The sequence below is a fragment of the Megalobrama amblycephala genome, linkage group LG24 (assembly GCF_018812025.1).
Source record: "Megalobrama amblycephala isolate DHTTF-2021 linkage group LG24, ASM1881202v1, whole genome shotgun sequence".
Classification (NCBI taxonomy): domain Eukaryota; kingdom Metazoa; phylum Chordata; class Actinopteri; order Cypriniformes; family Xenocyprididae; genus Megalobrama; species Megalobrama amblycephala.
Genome location: NC_063067.1, coordinates 9,483,067 through 9,497,229, shown reverse-complemented (window position 1 = coordinate 9,497,229; position 14,163 = coordinate 9,483,067). Strand labels below are relative to the sequence as shown.

Below are 14,163 nucleotides of genomic sequence, written 5' to 3'. Positions count from 1 at the left end.
TCATAGAAAGTGTTACCGAGTGTTACTCAAACATATTTTCAATACATTTTCGTTTTCTCAGTTTTCTTGGGGTTTCACAATTTGACAAGCTGAATGAGAGTCTGAATATTAAAAAATGCTTGACATGTGGTGAATTCAGAACCGCATACTAAAATACTACTCATACTACTTTTACCATATCTTTCTATGGCAGAAATAGTACAAGTAGTATGCAGTTTTGAATTCAGCAAGTCTACAGTGAGCATTACTGATCTATATATCAGCGATGTCATTTCCTGTTTGTGGAAAAGGTGCCATCGAACATTTTTTTACAAGATGTAATATAAGTCTAAGGTGTCCCCTGAATGTGTCTGTGAAGTTTCAGCTCAAAATATAGATTTTTTTTAATTAATTTTTTTAACTGCCTATTTTGGGGCATCATTAACTATGCGCCGATTCAAGCTGCGGCCCCTTTAAATCGCGCGCTCCCTGCCCCCTCTGAGCTGTCGACTATAATACAGTGCATTTACAAAGTTCACACAGCTAATCTAACCCTCAAATGGATCTTTACAAGATGTTCGTCATGCATGCTGCACGCATACATCGGATTATGTGAGTATAGTATTTATTTGGATGTTTACATTTGATTCTTAATGAGTTTGATAGTAGCTAGGCTGCAGCTAACGGGCTAAAGCTAACATTACACACTGTTGGAGAGATTTATAAAGAATGAAGTTGTGTTTATGCATTATACAGACTGCAAGTGTTTAAAAATGAAAATAGCGACGGCTCTCTTGTCTCCGTGAATACAGTAAGAAACTATGGTAACGTTAACCACATTTAACAGTACATTAGCAACATGCAAACGAAACATTTAGAAAGACAATTCACAAATATCACTAAAAATATCATGATATCATGGATCATGTCAGTTATTATTGCTCCATCTGCCATTTTTCGCTGTTGTCCTTGCTTGCTTACCTAGTCTGATGATTCGGCTGTGCACAGATCCAGACGTTCTGCCCTTGTCTAATGGCTTGATCATGGGCTGGCATATGCAAATATTGGGTGCGTACACCCCGACTGTTACGTAACAGTCGGTGTTATATTGAGATTCGCCTGTTCTTCAGAGGTCTTTTAAACAAATGAGATTTATATAAGAAGGAGGAAACAATGGAGTTTGAGACTCACTGTATGTCATTTCCATGTACTGAACTCTTGTTATTCAACTATGCCAAGATAAATTCAATTTTTAATTCTAGGGCACCTTTAATTTAGCAGACATTTGGAAGCTTTTATTGTTTTAAAAAATAAAACCACTTCACTTGTTATTTTTTAAAGAAACTATTAAAATATGATGCCAAATTACTTTATAATTTAAAATTTGTTATTATTATTATTTTATTATTTTTATTTTAAATCTTAAAATATATTATTATAGTATTATAGTATATAATTTACAATTTTTTAAAGAAAAAAATTGATTGTTCATTCATTACAGTCTCTGGATGGTAAAGCCTCCTAAAAATACTTATTTTAAGATAAAACATCAAAATGAGTTTTAAGACATCTGAATCATTTTAAGTCATTGTCTGTATGAAATGCATTTTTAAAGGGAGTAAACTAATACATCCACCGAGCCTTCCATGTTCAGTGCTTTTATGACAACTAAAAGAAGCTTGTTCTAACATTTGTTCCATTTCAGACAAAGCAGCGCAAACATCTTAAATAGTCTGTGATCAATTTAAAAAACAGATAAGGGTACTCAAGCTACTTGGCTCTAACCTTTGACCCTGAATCCTTGTCGAGTTCATCTTCTCTGTCTGACGCTGAAAGCTCCTCCGTCAGATGCTCTGGTTTCTCTGGTTCCTCTGCTGGCGGTGAGAGGGTGCTGTCTGCCTGCTGATCACAAGAAAAGGAGAAGTTTCATTAAGATCACTTAGTGAGATGACTTCACTGCACTCAAATCAGCTGATGCTGACAAAACAACAAGGAGGCCAAATGCATTCTCAGCAGACATCTATGGAAGACATCCAACCTTTATTCTGCAATCTGGGCCCGTATTTATCAAGCCTCCGAGAATTACTCACAAGAACACTGCTAAGAATTGACTTAAAGAGTAAAAGAATTCTTGGCTCAAAGCTGCGCTTAAAAGTTAGTTATCAAGCATCTCGGTCGTAATTTAAGTGAAGTGCAGGACGAAATCCTAAGTGTCAGTCTTAGAGATGATTCACAACACTTTGCTGTGCCACAAACGGGATTTTGGATGATGACATAGGCATTTTTTCCTCCTTTCCACAATCATTTGCGCTCCCGTGGCGTCTGTCGTTGCCGTGCAACCATGAACTGCCCTCTCCACGATGACGAGGAAGTATCAGCAAAGGATTAATTGATTTCAAGCCCTTGCATTAGCGAATTTGCACGCACAAAAGAAATATGTGAACGGCCCCTTAGTCAAACAATTCAGCCCAACATTAATCAGCGCTGACAAAGATGATGTCTGCTCTGTCCAAACCATACTGTTTGATTAACTGCTCGTCGTCAAACATTTCAAAAACATTCTTACTCTCCTGAAAGGTTTGCGCATGTCTCTGTCTCCTCAGTGCCATCACAAGCCCCTACTGGCAACTCCTAACCATTTGAGAGACCTCTCGAGCCGTCTTAAATAACTGGGAGAGTAAGAGTGATTCTTAGCTTTAAGAAATTTGATAACCTGCTTTCATGCTTAAGTTTGAAGAATAGAAAATTCATGATTTCTCAGCACTTAAGACTAAAATGGCACTTTGAGAAGCTTTATAAATACGGGCCCAGGAAAACAAAACTACACTGTGTGCAGAATTATTAGGCAAGTTGATTTTCTGATCATAAGCACATTTTACCAATTCCAATCCACATCAATCTTAATAACTACTATTAATATTGTTTTTAATCATTTATAAGTGATATATAATTGTTCATGAAGGCTGGAAATGAAAATGCCTTATATTCAGGTGTGCAGAATTATTAAGCAGGTTTTCTTTTACAGGCAAAATGAGCCAAAAAAGAGATTTAACTCAGACTGAAAAGTCAAAAATTATTAAATACTCATGAGAAGGATGCAATAATACTAATGCAATACTAGAAATTGCAAAGTTAAAGCATGACCAAGGGACAGCAAAATGCTCATTGGGTCAGCGGGGTCATACAAAAACAGGTGGAAAAGAAAAGACACATGTTAACTGCAAAATAATTAAGAATTAAGGTGAAGAATTAAGTGTGAAACCATCAGGAACCCTTTAGTCTCCAGCGCCACCATTTTCCAGAACTGCAACCTACCCGGAGTCTCCAGAAGTGCAAGGTGTCAGGATCTCAGAGACTTACGTTAGGTGAAGAATCCTAAAAAATGACCCGCTCTTAATAAGAATCACAAGCTGAAGTGTTATAAAATACATGAAGACTGGGTTTTTATAGGCCTTATAGACAGACAGCTTGAGAGTGACTCCTGAAGGACCAGCACCACATCCTCTTGTACCTCTTGTAATCTGGCAGTAAGTTTTGGAAGATCATTTTTAGTCCATCTCTGCAAAACAGACATTTTAGGATAAGAGATGGACTAAAAGTGAACTCCCACACCTTACTGCCAGATTCTGGAAGATAAATTCTTCAAACAGTGGTACAAGAGGATGTGGTGCTGGTCCTTCAGGAGTCACTCTCAAGCTGTCTGTCTATAAGGCCTATAAAAACCCAGTCTTCATGTATTTTATAACACTTCAGCTTGTGATTCTTATTAAGAGCGGGTCATTTTTTAGGATTCTTCACCTAACCTAAGTCTCTGAGATGCTGACACCTTGCACTTCTGGAGACTCCAGGTAGGTTGCAGTTCTGGAAAATGGTGGCGCTGGAGACTAAAGGGTTCCTGATGTTTTCACACTTAATTCTTCACTTTAATTCTTAATTATTTTGAGGTTAACGTGTGTCTTTTCTTTTCCACCTGTTTTTTATGACCCCGCTGACCCAATGAGCATTTTGCTGTCCCTTGGTCATGCTTTAACTTTGTAATTTCTAGTATTGCATTAGTATCGCATCCTTCTCAAGAGTATTTAATAATTTTTGACTTTTCAGTCTGAGTTAAATCTCTTTTTTGGCTCATTTTACCTGTAAAAGCAAACCTGCTTAATAATTCTGCACACCTGAATATAAGGCATTTTCATTTCCAGCCTTCATGACCAATTATATATCACTTATAAATGATTAAAAACAATATTAATAGTAGTTATTAAGATTGATGTGGATTGGAATTAGTAAAATGTGCTTGGAAAAAAAATATGATCAGAAAATCAACTTGCCTAATAATTCTGCACACAGTGTATAGATGGTATTTCATTGCTCAGAGGTAACTGCAGCCACTTTCATGCTTTCGTACAGTAAGTCAGTTTAACAGTTTTCTAGACACGATTTCAGTGTGGCTGAAATAAGTGCTGACAGGAAATTCACACTATTGTGTGTTGAACTGTATGCACTCCATGTGTGGGTGAAAACTGCCACTCATCAACCACTGTTTATTTTTCCATCTAATATTCATATTTTATTTCAGCCTTATTTCAATTAACAACAATGTTTTTAATAGTTTTACTTTTAGTAAACTATAATAACCCTGTCATCAATTCTCATAATGAGGATTCATAATGGCCAAGCTTATGATGTTATAAGTAATTTTCATTAACACTTCAGTTTAGGGTCCAATTTTCACTATACACTAGTTGCATATTAGCATGCATATTACTAGGATATTGGCTGTTTATTAGTACTTATAAAGCACATAATAATGCCTTATTCTGCAGAACCATATTCTACATCCCTTAATCCTACCCAATACCTAAACGTAACAACTAGTGCTGTCAAACAATTTATCGTGATTAATCATCCAAAATAAAACTTTGTTCACATAATATATGTGTGTATTATTTTGTATATTTGTTGTATATATATATATATATATATATATATATATATATATATATATATATATATATATATATATATATATATATATATAATATGCACACATGCAAGTATATATTATATATATATATATATATATATATATATACACTCCTGAACAAAATCTTAAGACCGGGGGAAACATTACAAGTATTCGCATTTCACGCTTTTGGATCGTAACCAGGTTATAAGTACTGCTTCAAAATGCCAAAGAAGAAATGGGAACAAGAGACAAATAATAGAGAGTAGGCAATTTATTGAAAACGACATTGAAACTCAAACAGGCTGTTCATCAGCTGATCAAAAGTTTAAGACCATAGCCTTAAAAAAACCCAAAACAGAACTAAAAGTGTCAAAAAAAGGGCTCAGTATTGAGTAGCCCTACTGTTGTTCTTGATCACTTCAAACACTCGTTTCGGCATGCTTGATGTGACTGTTTCCAGGAGGATGGTGGGAACGTTGCTCCATGTGGTGAAGATGGCTTCACGAAGGGCATCCACGTTCTGGAACTGACGTTTGTTTTGTAAACTTCCCTTGCCATCCATCCCCAAACATTCTCAAAGGGATTTAGATCAGGGGAACACACAGGACGGTCCAAAAGAGCTCTGGGAGGAGTCCTTTGTCAGGCTGGCAATGTGAATTGCAGTGTTTCCTGTTGAAAGACACAGTCATTAACGCACAGACGAGGGCCATCAGTCAAGAGCGATGCCCGCTGCAACATGTCCACATAGTCAGCCGCCGTTTGACGCCCCTGCGCAACCTGAAGTTCGATTTTCCCATTGAAGGAAAAAGCACCCCAGAACATGATGGCGCCTCCTCCACTGTGCCGCATAGAAAACATCTCCAGTGGGATCTCCTTGTCATGCCAGTAGTGTTGGAAGCCACCAAGACCATCCAGGATAATTTTTCTCATTAGAGAATAAAACTTTCTTCCACCTTTCACTGTCCCATGTTTGGTGCTCCCATGCAAATTTCAAATGGGCAGGTTTGTGGCATGGGAAGAGACGTGGCCTTTGAAGAGATTTTTTGTTCTTTAAGCCCTTCTCTCGCAGAAGCTGTCTTATGGTTATTGGGCTGCTGTCAGCATCAGTAAGGGCCTTAATTTGGGGCGGGGATCAGCCTGTGTCTTCACAGACACCCAGTCGGATCCTCCAACTCAGTGCAGGTGAAATCTTTTTGGGTCCACTACTTGACTTTTTTGTCCCGTAACTCTTGGGATCTTTTAAGAAACGTTACAATGACTGTCTTACTGTGTCCAACCTCAGCAGTGATGGCGCATTGCGAGAGCCCTTGCTTGTGCAGCTCAACAATCCTGCCATGTTCAAAGACAGAAGGCCTTCTTGCCTTTGCCATCAGGAGATCAAGACAGTGTTAAGTCTGAAGGAGAATGGCATGAAAGCCCTATTTTTGTGCAGATTTTTACTTTTTAAGGCTATGGTCTTAAACTTTTGATCAGCTGATGTCAGCCTGTTTGAGTTTAAATGCAGTTTTCAATAAATTGCCTACTCTCTATTATTTGTCTCTTGTTCCTGTTTCTTCTTTTGGCATTTTAAAGCAGTACTTACAACCTGGTAATGATCCAATAGCGCAAAATGCGAATACTTGTAATGTTTTCCCCGGTCTTAAGATTTTGTTCAGGAGTTTATATATATAAGCATTAATTAGGAGTTTATTGAGGCAAAAGTCATAGTTAATATTTAGTTAATAGGGAGAATAAGTGTGAGCCAATTCTAAAATCATTTTATTATTGTGAGCCAAATCATAAAAATTATAATGACAGAGTTACAAAAATTATACTTGCCAATAATAGTGAGGTGAATGTTGTGCTATTATAGCTGTGTGCAAACTTCTTTAACCTTTATACTCAATGACACTGTACACAGACCCTGCAGTTGTGGTTTTTGTCAAGGTCAGTCGAGATGCAAGTTTATATGATCAAAAGATGCTTCAAGGCTTCAAAGATATATGAAGATTATCTTGAAACCAAGCAAAACAAATAGCAATTAATCATTCCAAAAATGAAATTATACATGCTCACTATACTCTTCCTTGCCGGAAGTCTCAATATGAGGCTCAAAATAATGCTTTTAACAGCTGAAGTCCTACAGCTAAAGATAAGGCAACTGAAACACAGTGTTATCTGCTTTTGACAAGCTTTCTCTTATCACCAGCTGCTTCTTTAATCCAGCTAGAAAAGCTTTAGCAAACAGTGAGGAAAAACACAGGACTCTGGGTGATATCCAGGAAAATGATTAATAGAGACCAAGAGTTTTACACTATGAAGCTCTTCATTTGATGTGAACATTTCATGCTAGTCTAACTGAGACTATGACACATACTTGAACCATAATAATTCACTAATTTGTTTAAGGGAATTACGTCACTTTGCAGAATACTGCTGAAATATTGTGGTCAAATTACTCAGCCAGATTCCTCTTTAGTTCTTCTTGTTTCTTCTTCTTTGTTATGCTTTTTTTAGTAAAATCATAAGACGTCAAGATGTGTCATTTATGACAACATGACTGTGAAAAAACTGGTCAGCAGTGTTCGGGAAAGTTACTTTTAAAAGTAAGGCTTTACATTGTGTTACTCCCTAAAAAGTAACTGGTTACATTTCCATAAAAAGTAACTGGTTAGTTACTTGTAATGTAACTAGTTACTTTTTAATGAGTAACAAAATGTAACGCCTTGTGTTACATTGCTTTTGTGCTACTTTTTCTCACCTGGCTGAGGCTTGTAAGTAACGTGTTTGTTACTTTTGTCACTATGTGACTATGTTATGTAATTCAGAAGTTTAAAAAATGTTTAAGAAAACATGCAATATTTTTTTTTTTTTTAATTACTCAATATTTAATAATAATGACTCAAAATAAAAAGTAATGACTCAAATGTTAATGTGTACATTTATAAAGTACTCAATACATCAAAAAAGTACATGATGCATGTTACTTGTAATGCGTTATCCCCAACGCTGCTGGTCTCTGATCTGTGAGGCACATTTTACTTGTAACCAGTGTTGCCAAGTCTGTGGTTTTCCTGTGGAATTGGGCTACTTTAACACTGTTGCCACGGGTTGTTTTTTTATGTCTGTGGGTTGAAGTGACCCCAAATAACATGATATTTAGCCCCTGGAATATGAATTTGACCAAAAATGCAGATTTTACCTAGCCTGACTACGTCAGACTTCCTACTTCCACTCAATTTCATTTCGCTTCTGTACTCAGTCTGATACAGCGTCAGAGCTTTCTGTTTGCCACCGGTCTGGAAACAGCCGGGCCAATCAACGAACAGAGGGCGGGCTGAGAGCCGTGACGTAGATGCTAAGCGCCGAGTTTTACATTGTAGGTTAGAGCAATCGAAACCCGAAACGACCGCGGAAATGGGAAACGAGACACGGGATGCAAACTTCGGGATGCATTAACTTCGCATAATCTGCAAAAGTCGTTTACAGCCATGTTCACTCCGGTATTTCGCTCGCATCATCATGTGTTTACAACAGGTTTACAGTGGAAGTTCAATCATAGATTTGAGTTCGATGCATGATGTCTGTGCTTCGATGCGGCTGTACAGGCGGATAACATACGTCATAACTAAACGTATCTGATTGGCTTACGGGTAACCAATGATTTTAAACTTCAGACAAGCGCCCCCTAGCGAGAGAGAAAACACTTCTCTATTATGCCATTCCAGACTCTGTCTACGAAGCAAAGTGAAGTAGCAGAGTCTGGTATTACCAGGCTAGATTTTACCCCCCGGAATCTGATTTTTACCAGGGGACCCCCCTTGAAACGCAATTGGGCTTCTTTTGGGCTAGTTTTGAGTAGCAATTGGGCGGGTTTTATTTGTGAAAACCTGGCAACCCTGCTTGTAATATCCTCTAAATACTCATGCTATGATGAGCAGTAATACAGAATGGATATCATAATCAGGAATCACTCACATTATCGGTCTGGGTCGGTTCTTGTGCCTCTGTGACTGTAATCATTGGTCCTGAGCACCAGGCCACCATTACTGGCTGTTTCTGATCTGTTGGGTTATGGATCTGCACTGGGTTAGAGACCTGGAGCTCATTTTGTAGGTTCGGATGAGCCTGCTTGACTGATTCTCCTCCCTTTTCAGCACCAGACCCTCGCTCCTGTATTAGTTGTCTATGCTTCTTCTTGAGGATGAGGTATTTCTCTCCCTGAAATAACAAAAGGAACCATTAACTCCATACTGTTATTTTAAAAAACACCAAAATTACCTCATCATTTACTCATAAAAAAAAAAAAAAAAAAAAATCTTTTTTGAGCACAAAAGGAAATATTTTGTAGAACATTCAAAGATATCATATGACTTGCATTAAAGTGCACTACATTTATGGTTCTTTTTCTCGTTCTTGCACTTTTTGGAGATTGACAAATTTAATTTTAGTGATATGAAAAAAAGCAGGTTGGTCATTTGCAAAATATCTCCATAGTAGGAAGCAAGTCATACAGGTTTGGAACAATGTTAAGATGAATAAATGATGATAAAATGTTCATTTTTGGTCTCTTTAACACAATCATATAAAAATAATAATGCATTTTTAAAAAAAAGAAATCAATACATATTCAGCAGAGACCCATTAAATTGATAAAAAAGTGACATTAAAGATATTTATAATGTTACAACAGATTTCTTTTTCAAATAAATGCTGTTTTTGAACTTTCTATTCATCCTGAAAAAAACATTTTGTAACAGTTTCCACAAAAATATGAAGCAGCACAACTCTTTTCAACATTGATAATACTAAATAATGTTTCTTGAGCAGCAAATCAGCATATTAGAATGATTTCTGAAGGATCATGTGACACTGAAGACTGGAGTAATGATGCTGAAAATTCAGTTTTGATCACAGGAATAAATTACATATTATAATATAATAAAATAGAAAAAATTTATTAATAATATTTCATAATATTACTGTTTTACCACAAATAGTTTTTACCGTATTTTTGATCAAATAAATGCAAACTTAGTAAGGATAAGAGACTTCCATCAAAACTATAAATTCTTCCTGAACCCAAACTTTTAAACCGTATTGTATGGCTGGGAAAAAAATGGATTATAGTTATAAGTGATCTCATCCAAGGGAAAGTACACATCTAGAACAATGATCCAAGATCATAAGGGTGTGGGGTATAGCATTGATGTGAGAAAATGAGACCTATCCCAGTCACAGAGTAAATAATGAATCACTGTGGGAATAGAGACCTGTGCGACTATTCTCCAGGGACAGAGAATAAACGTGATCGCATTACAAACACAAAAACGCACTAATGATTATTTAATGAGACTAAAGGAGGAGTTAATTAGTTTAAACTCTACTATAATGATTTGACAACACATGTACTCACATTCTCAGATTTCACCACAGCAATTCTATCAATGATGAGTTTGAACTCTTCTCTGTATTTGGCTGCAGGGAAAAAAAAGAGAGATTAATGTGTTGTGAGTAGGAATCATGTTTTCCCAGCATGCTTTCCAAATATATCTTTAGAGAAAGGTTACTCGTACAATATGACCTTGCATTAGTTCTTTGCTTCATAAAAACATTTCAGAAGAAAACCAAAAGCATATCAGAAGCTAGTATTTAAAGGAACAATTCACCCAAAAAATGGATGTTCAAACCTGTAATTCCAAACCTGTATAACGTTCTGTCTTCTGTGGAATACAAAAGTAGTTAAAGGTGCCCTAGAATGTTTTTTCACAAGATGTAATATAAGTCTAAGGTGTCCCCTGAATGTGTCTGTGAAGTTTCAGCTCAAAATACCCCATAGATTTTTTTTAATGAATTTTTTTAACTGCCTATTTTGAGGCATCATTAACTATACACCGATTCAGGCCCACCCCCCGAACTATAAAACAGTGCATTAAAGTTCACACAGCTAATATAACCCTCAAATGAATCTTTACAAAATGTTCGTCATGCATGCTGCATGCATGTGTCGGATCATGTGAGTATAGTATTTATTTGGATGTTTACATTTGATTCTGAATGAGTTTGAGGCTATGCTCCGTGGCTAACTGCTAATGCTACACTGTTGGAGAGATTTATAAAGAATGAAGTTGTGTTTATGAATTATACAGACTGCAAGTGTTTAATAATGAAAATAGCGACTGCTCTCTTGTCTCCATGAATACAGTAATAAACGATGGTAACTTTAACCACATTTAACAGTACAATAGCAACATGCTAACGAAACATTTAGAAAGACAGTTTACAAATATCACTAAAAATATCATGTAATCATGGATCATGTCAGTTATTATTGCTCCATCTGCCATTTTTCGCTATTGTTCTTGTTTGCTTACCTAGTCTGATGATTCAGCTGTGCACAGATCCAGACGTTAATACTGGCTGCCCTTGTGTAATGCCTCAATCATGGGCTGGCATATGCAAATATTGGGGGCGTACATATTAATGATCCCGACTGTTACATAACAGTTATGTTGAGATTCGCCTGTTCTTCGGAGGTCTTTTAAACAAATGAGATTTATATAAGAAGGAGGAAACAATGAAGTTTGAGACTCACTGTATGTCATTTCCATGTACTGAACTCTTGTTATTCAACTATGCCAAGATAAATTCAATTTTTGATTCTAGGGCACCTTTAAAGGGACAGTCCACCCCCCCCCCAAAAAATGACAATTTTGTTATTATTTACTCACCCTCATGTCATTCCAAACCTGCATGGATTTCTTTCTTCTGCTGAACACAAAAGATGATATTTTGAAGAATGCCTGTAACCAAACCATTTGACTTCCACTATATTTTTTGTCCATACAATGAATGTCGAAGGGAACCAAAATGGTTAGCAACACTCTTCAAAATATCTTCTTTTGTGTTCAGCAGAAGGACAAAACTCATATAGGTTTGGAAAGACATGAAGATGATTACAAAAATTCCATCTTTGGATGGACTATCCCTTTAAATTTTATACATAAACATTTTCATTTATGTTCCGAAGGAAAAAAATAAAGTCATACAGGTTTGGAACGACATGAGGGTAAAGGAAGACAGAATGATCATTTTTTGGGGGGGTGAACTATCCCTTTAAAAGCAACATTTACTGGTTTGAGTTTGACTACACCTTGAACACTTGTTTATTTATTGATTTGCTCTGTCTGCAAGTTATTGATTGGTAAGATTAGCTGTTTAACGTTTCGCACAAACAATGGACTCTGATTCCTGGCCCGTGGGAGTTTGTGATGTTATGCAACATCACTTCAGCACAGACTGACTTCATCACGGAGAAACCAGAGACTGGCTCGGATTACTATACAAGAATAGAAAATGACAGGGAGGAGACCTGCACAAACAAATCTTTCATTACTGCAGGCTCATATGCCTTTTCAACGGCCGTTCCCAATGGATTATCACTCAGATGCTCCCAGCGCTGGCTCGCAGTTTTATTTAGATCCCAAAGACTTATTTTTCCTACTTCAATTTCCTTCCATTGCCTTAAGGAAAATGTATTTCTGTCAGTGTTTGGCATAGTAATGGGTGTGAATAGATACGCTACGCTGCTGCTGCTGTTGGTTATTGCTGCTGTAGAGAAAGTACAGGCTACTGAATATACACACGAGTCACGACAAACTGCTGTGAGTAAGACATGCTGCGGCTGTAGCATACATGAATTACCCATAGCAGATATATACAGGTGGAGCTGGGGAAGGAGGAGGGTTTCTGAAAGCGTGCGGCAACTGCTACAGCAAACGCTGACCAGTATTTGAAGGTTGAGCAGCGAACTCATTGGCAACTGAGCAGGAACCAATCAGTTATGCCCTATAGAGAATGATGTGATTGCAAGCACAGGTTGAGTTAAGGACCTATTAGCCTGCGCTATCTAGAGTTTCATGACAGAACTTTGTATTTTTGCTTTCTTGGTGGCACAATACAGCTATATTGACGTAATGAGCTTTGACATGGAACTTGAAGTTCAGTAAGTGAGTCATGTGTTGATCCAGTAGCCATTCTGATGGAGTTCATTCAATAAAAGACTTGTTAAATGGATTCAAACCAGTAAAGGCTGGCCCACACTAAAAGATTTTTAAAATCTTATCAGATTTTCAAAATGTGAAAGAGATCACAAACAAGATGATAAAAAACATATATTTAACAGTTTTGTTCATATAGTGTGTGAAGTGCCGCGATGTGACCAAGACAGCTGACCACACACTAACAGACTCCATTCACAAACAACCACAGTCCCTACGGGAACACGGGAAATCTCGCAAAATCTCTCGCGGTCAAACATGACTTTAGAGTAAACCAAAACTGTGGAATGAAGAGCAAGAAGAAATTGATATAATATTGTTTGGACTGCTTTTTACAGAAAATTCATGGGGAAAAAAAGAAAAAGGTTTGGATGCAGTCGTGTTATGCTTTGTATCCTGTCAGCTCGCTTTCTGATTGGGTATCGTTTCGTTTCACTGACAATCTACAGAGCGTGTGCGCGTTTGTACTCGGGGTTTCCCCCATACAACAGGATTTCTGATTGCATGTTGGATATTTATGATTTGAGATCGATGTGCCCCTGACGTTCTTCCAAGCAGATCTCTTGAATGAGTCATTAAAAGAACCGATTCATAAGAGTCATATGTTCATGAATCGGACTACACAGGTGGTGCTTATTTGTTTTTACATGCACTGCAGACCATGAGAAACGCTCCTGTGATGCGCCATGCCAGAAATATGTAAATACAAGATATGAACCTAACAAACATGTTAAACTGAAAACGTGAATAAACATGTTTATTTTTCATATTTCTGACATGGCATGAATGCACCATCATTCCTGCATGTTGTCCGAACCACTTACTTCCCCTCTGAGGCGCAACCCACAGTTTAAAACCGCTGCTCTAGTTTTACTAACTTGAACATATGATTTTGGCAGACTGTCATGGAAACATCTCTTGTAAGGCACTTTTTAACTCTAAATGGTTTCATTTAAATATCACATTAAGATTTCTGTTGTTTGCAGGTGCTATGTGACTCAATCCTAAATTTTTTTCCCTGTGAAACAGTTTTTTGGTTACCAAGGCAACAGACAAATGCAATGCTAGATTTTGAGCCAAGGTCAACAATATTCTGAAGTATTAATCTTTTTTTATTAGTATAAATATATAAATGAAAAAGTCCTTTGGTTCAACACATATTTAGTGCATAACATAGTCTAG

The 14,163-nt window shown here is 37.0% G+C and overlaps 1 protein-coding gene across 3 annotated transcripts in view; it reads right to left on the bottom strand.

Annotated features, from left to right (window-relative positions):
• The window catches only part of LOC125259905 (ankyrin repeat domain-containing protein SOWAHB), a 33,886-nt gene that overhangs the window by 15,498 nt on the left and 4,225 nt on the right, over nt 1-14,163 (bottom strand). For 2 of the 3 annotated variants that reach the window (XM_048177906.1, XM_048177904.1), the window contains exons 2-4: nt 10,338-10,399; nt 8,900-9,142; nt 1,765-1,881 (exon numbers count right to left, since the gene is read on the bottom strand). In XM_048177906.1, the coding sequence (XP_048033863.1) occupies nt 1,765-1,881; nt 8,900-9,142; nt 10,338-10,399 (422 nt within the window). The remainder of the gene's footprint in view (nt 1-1,764; nt 1,882-8,899; nt 9,143-10,337; nt 10,400-14,163) is intronic. The other variant, XM_048177905.1, reaches the window with a different exon arrangement.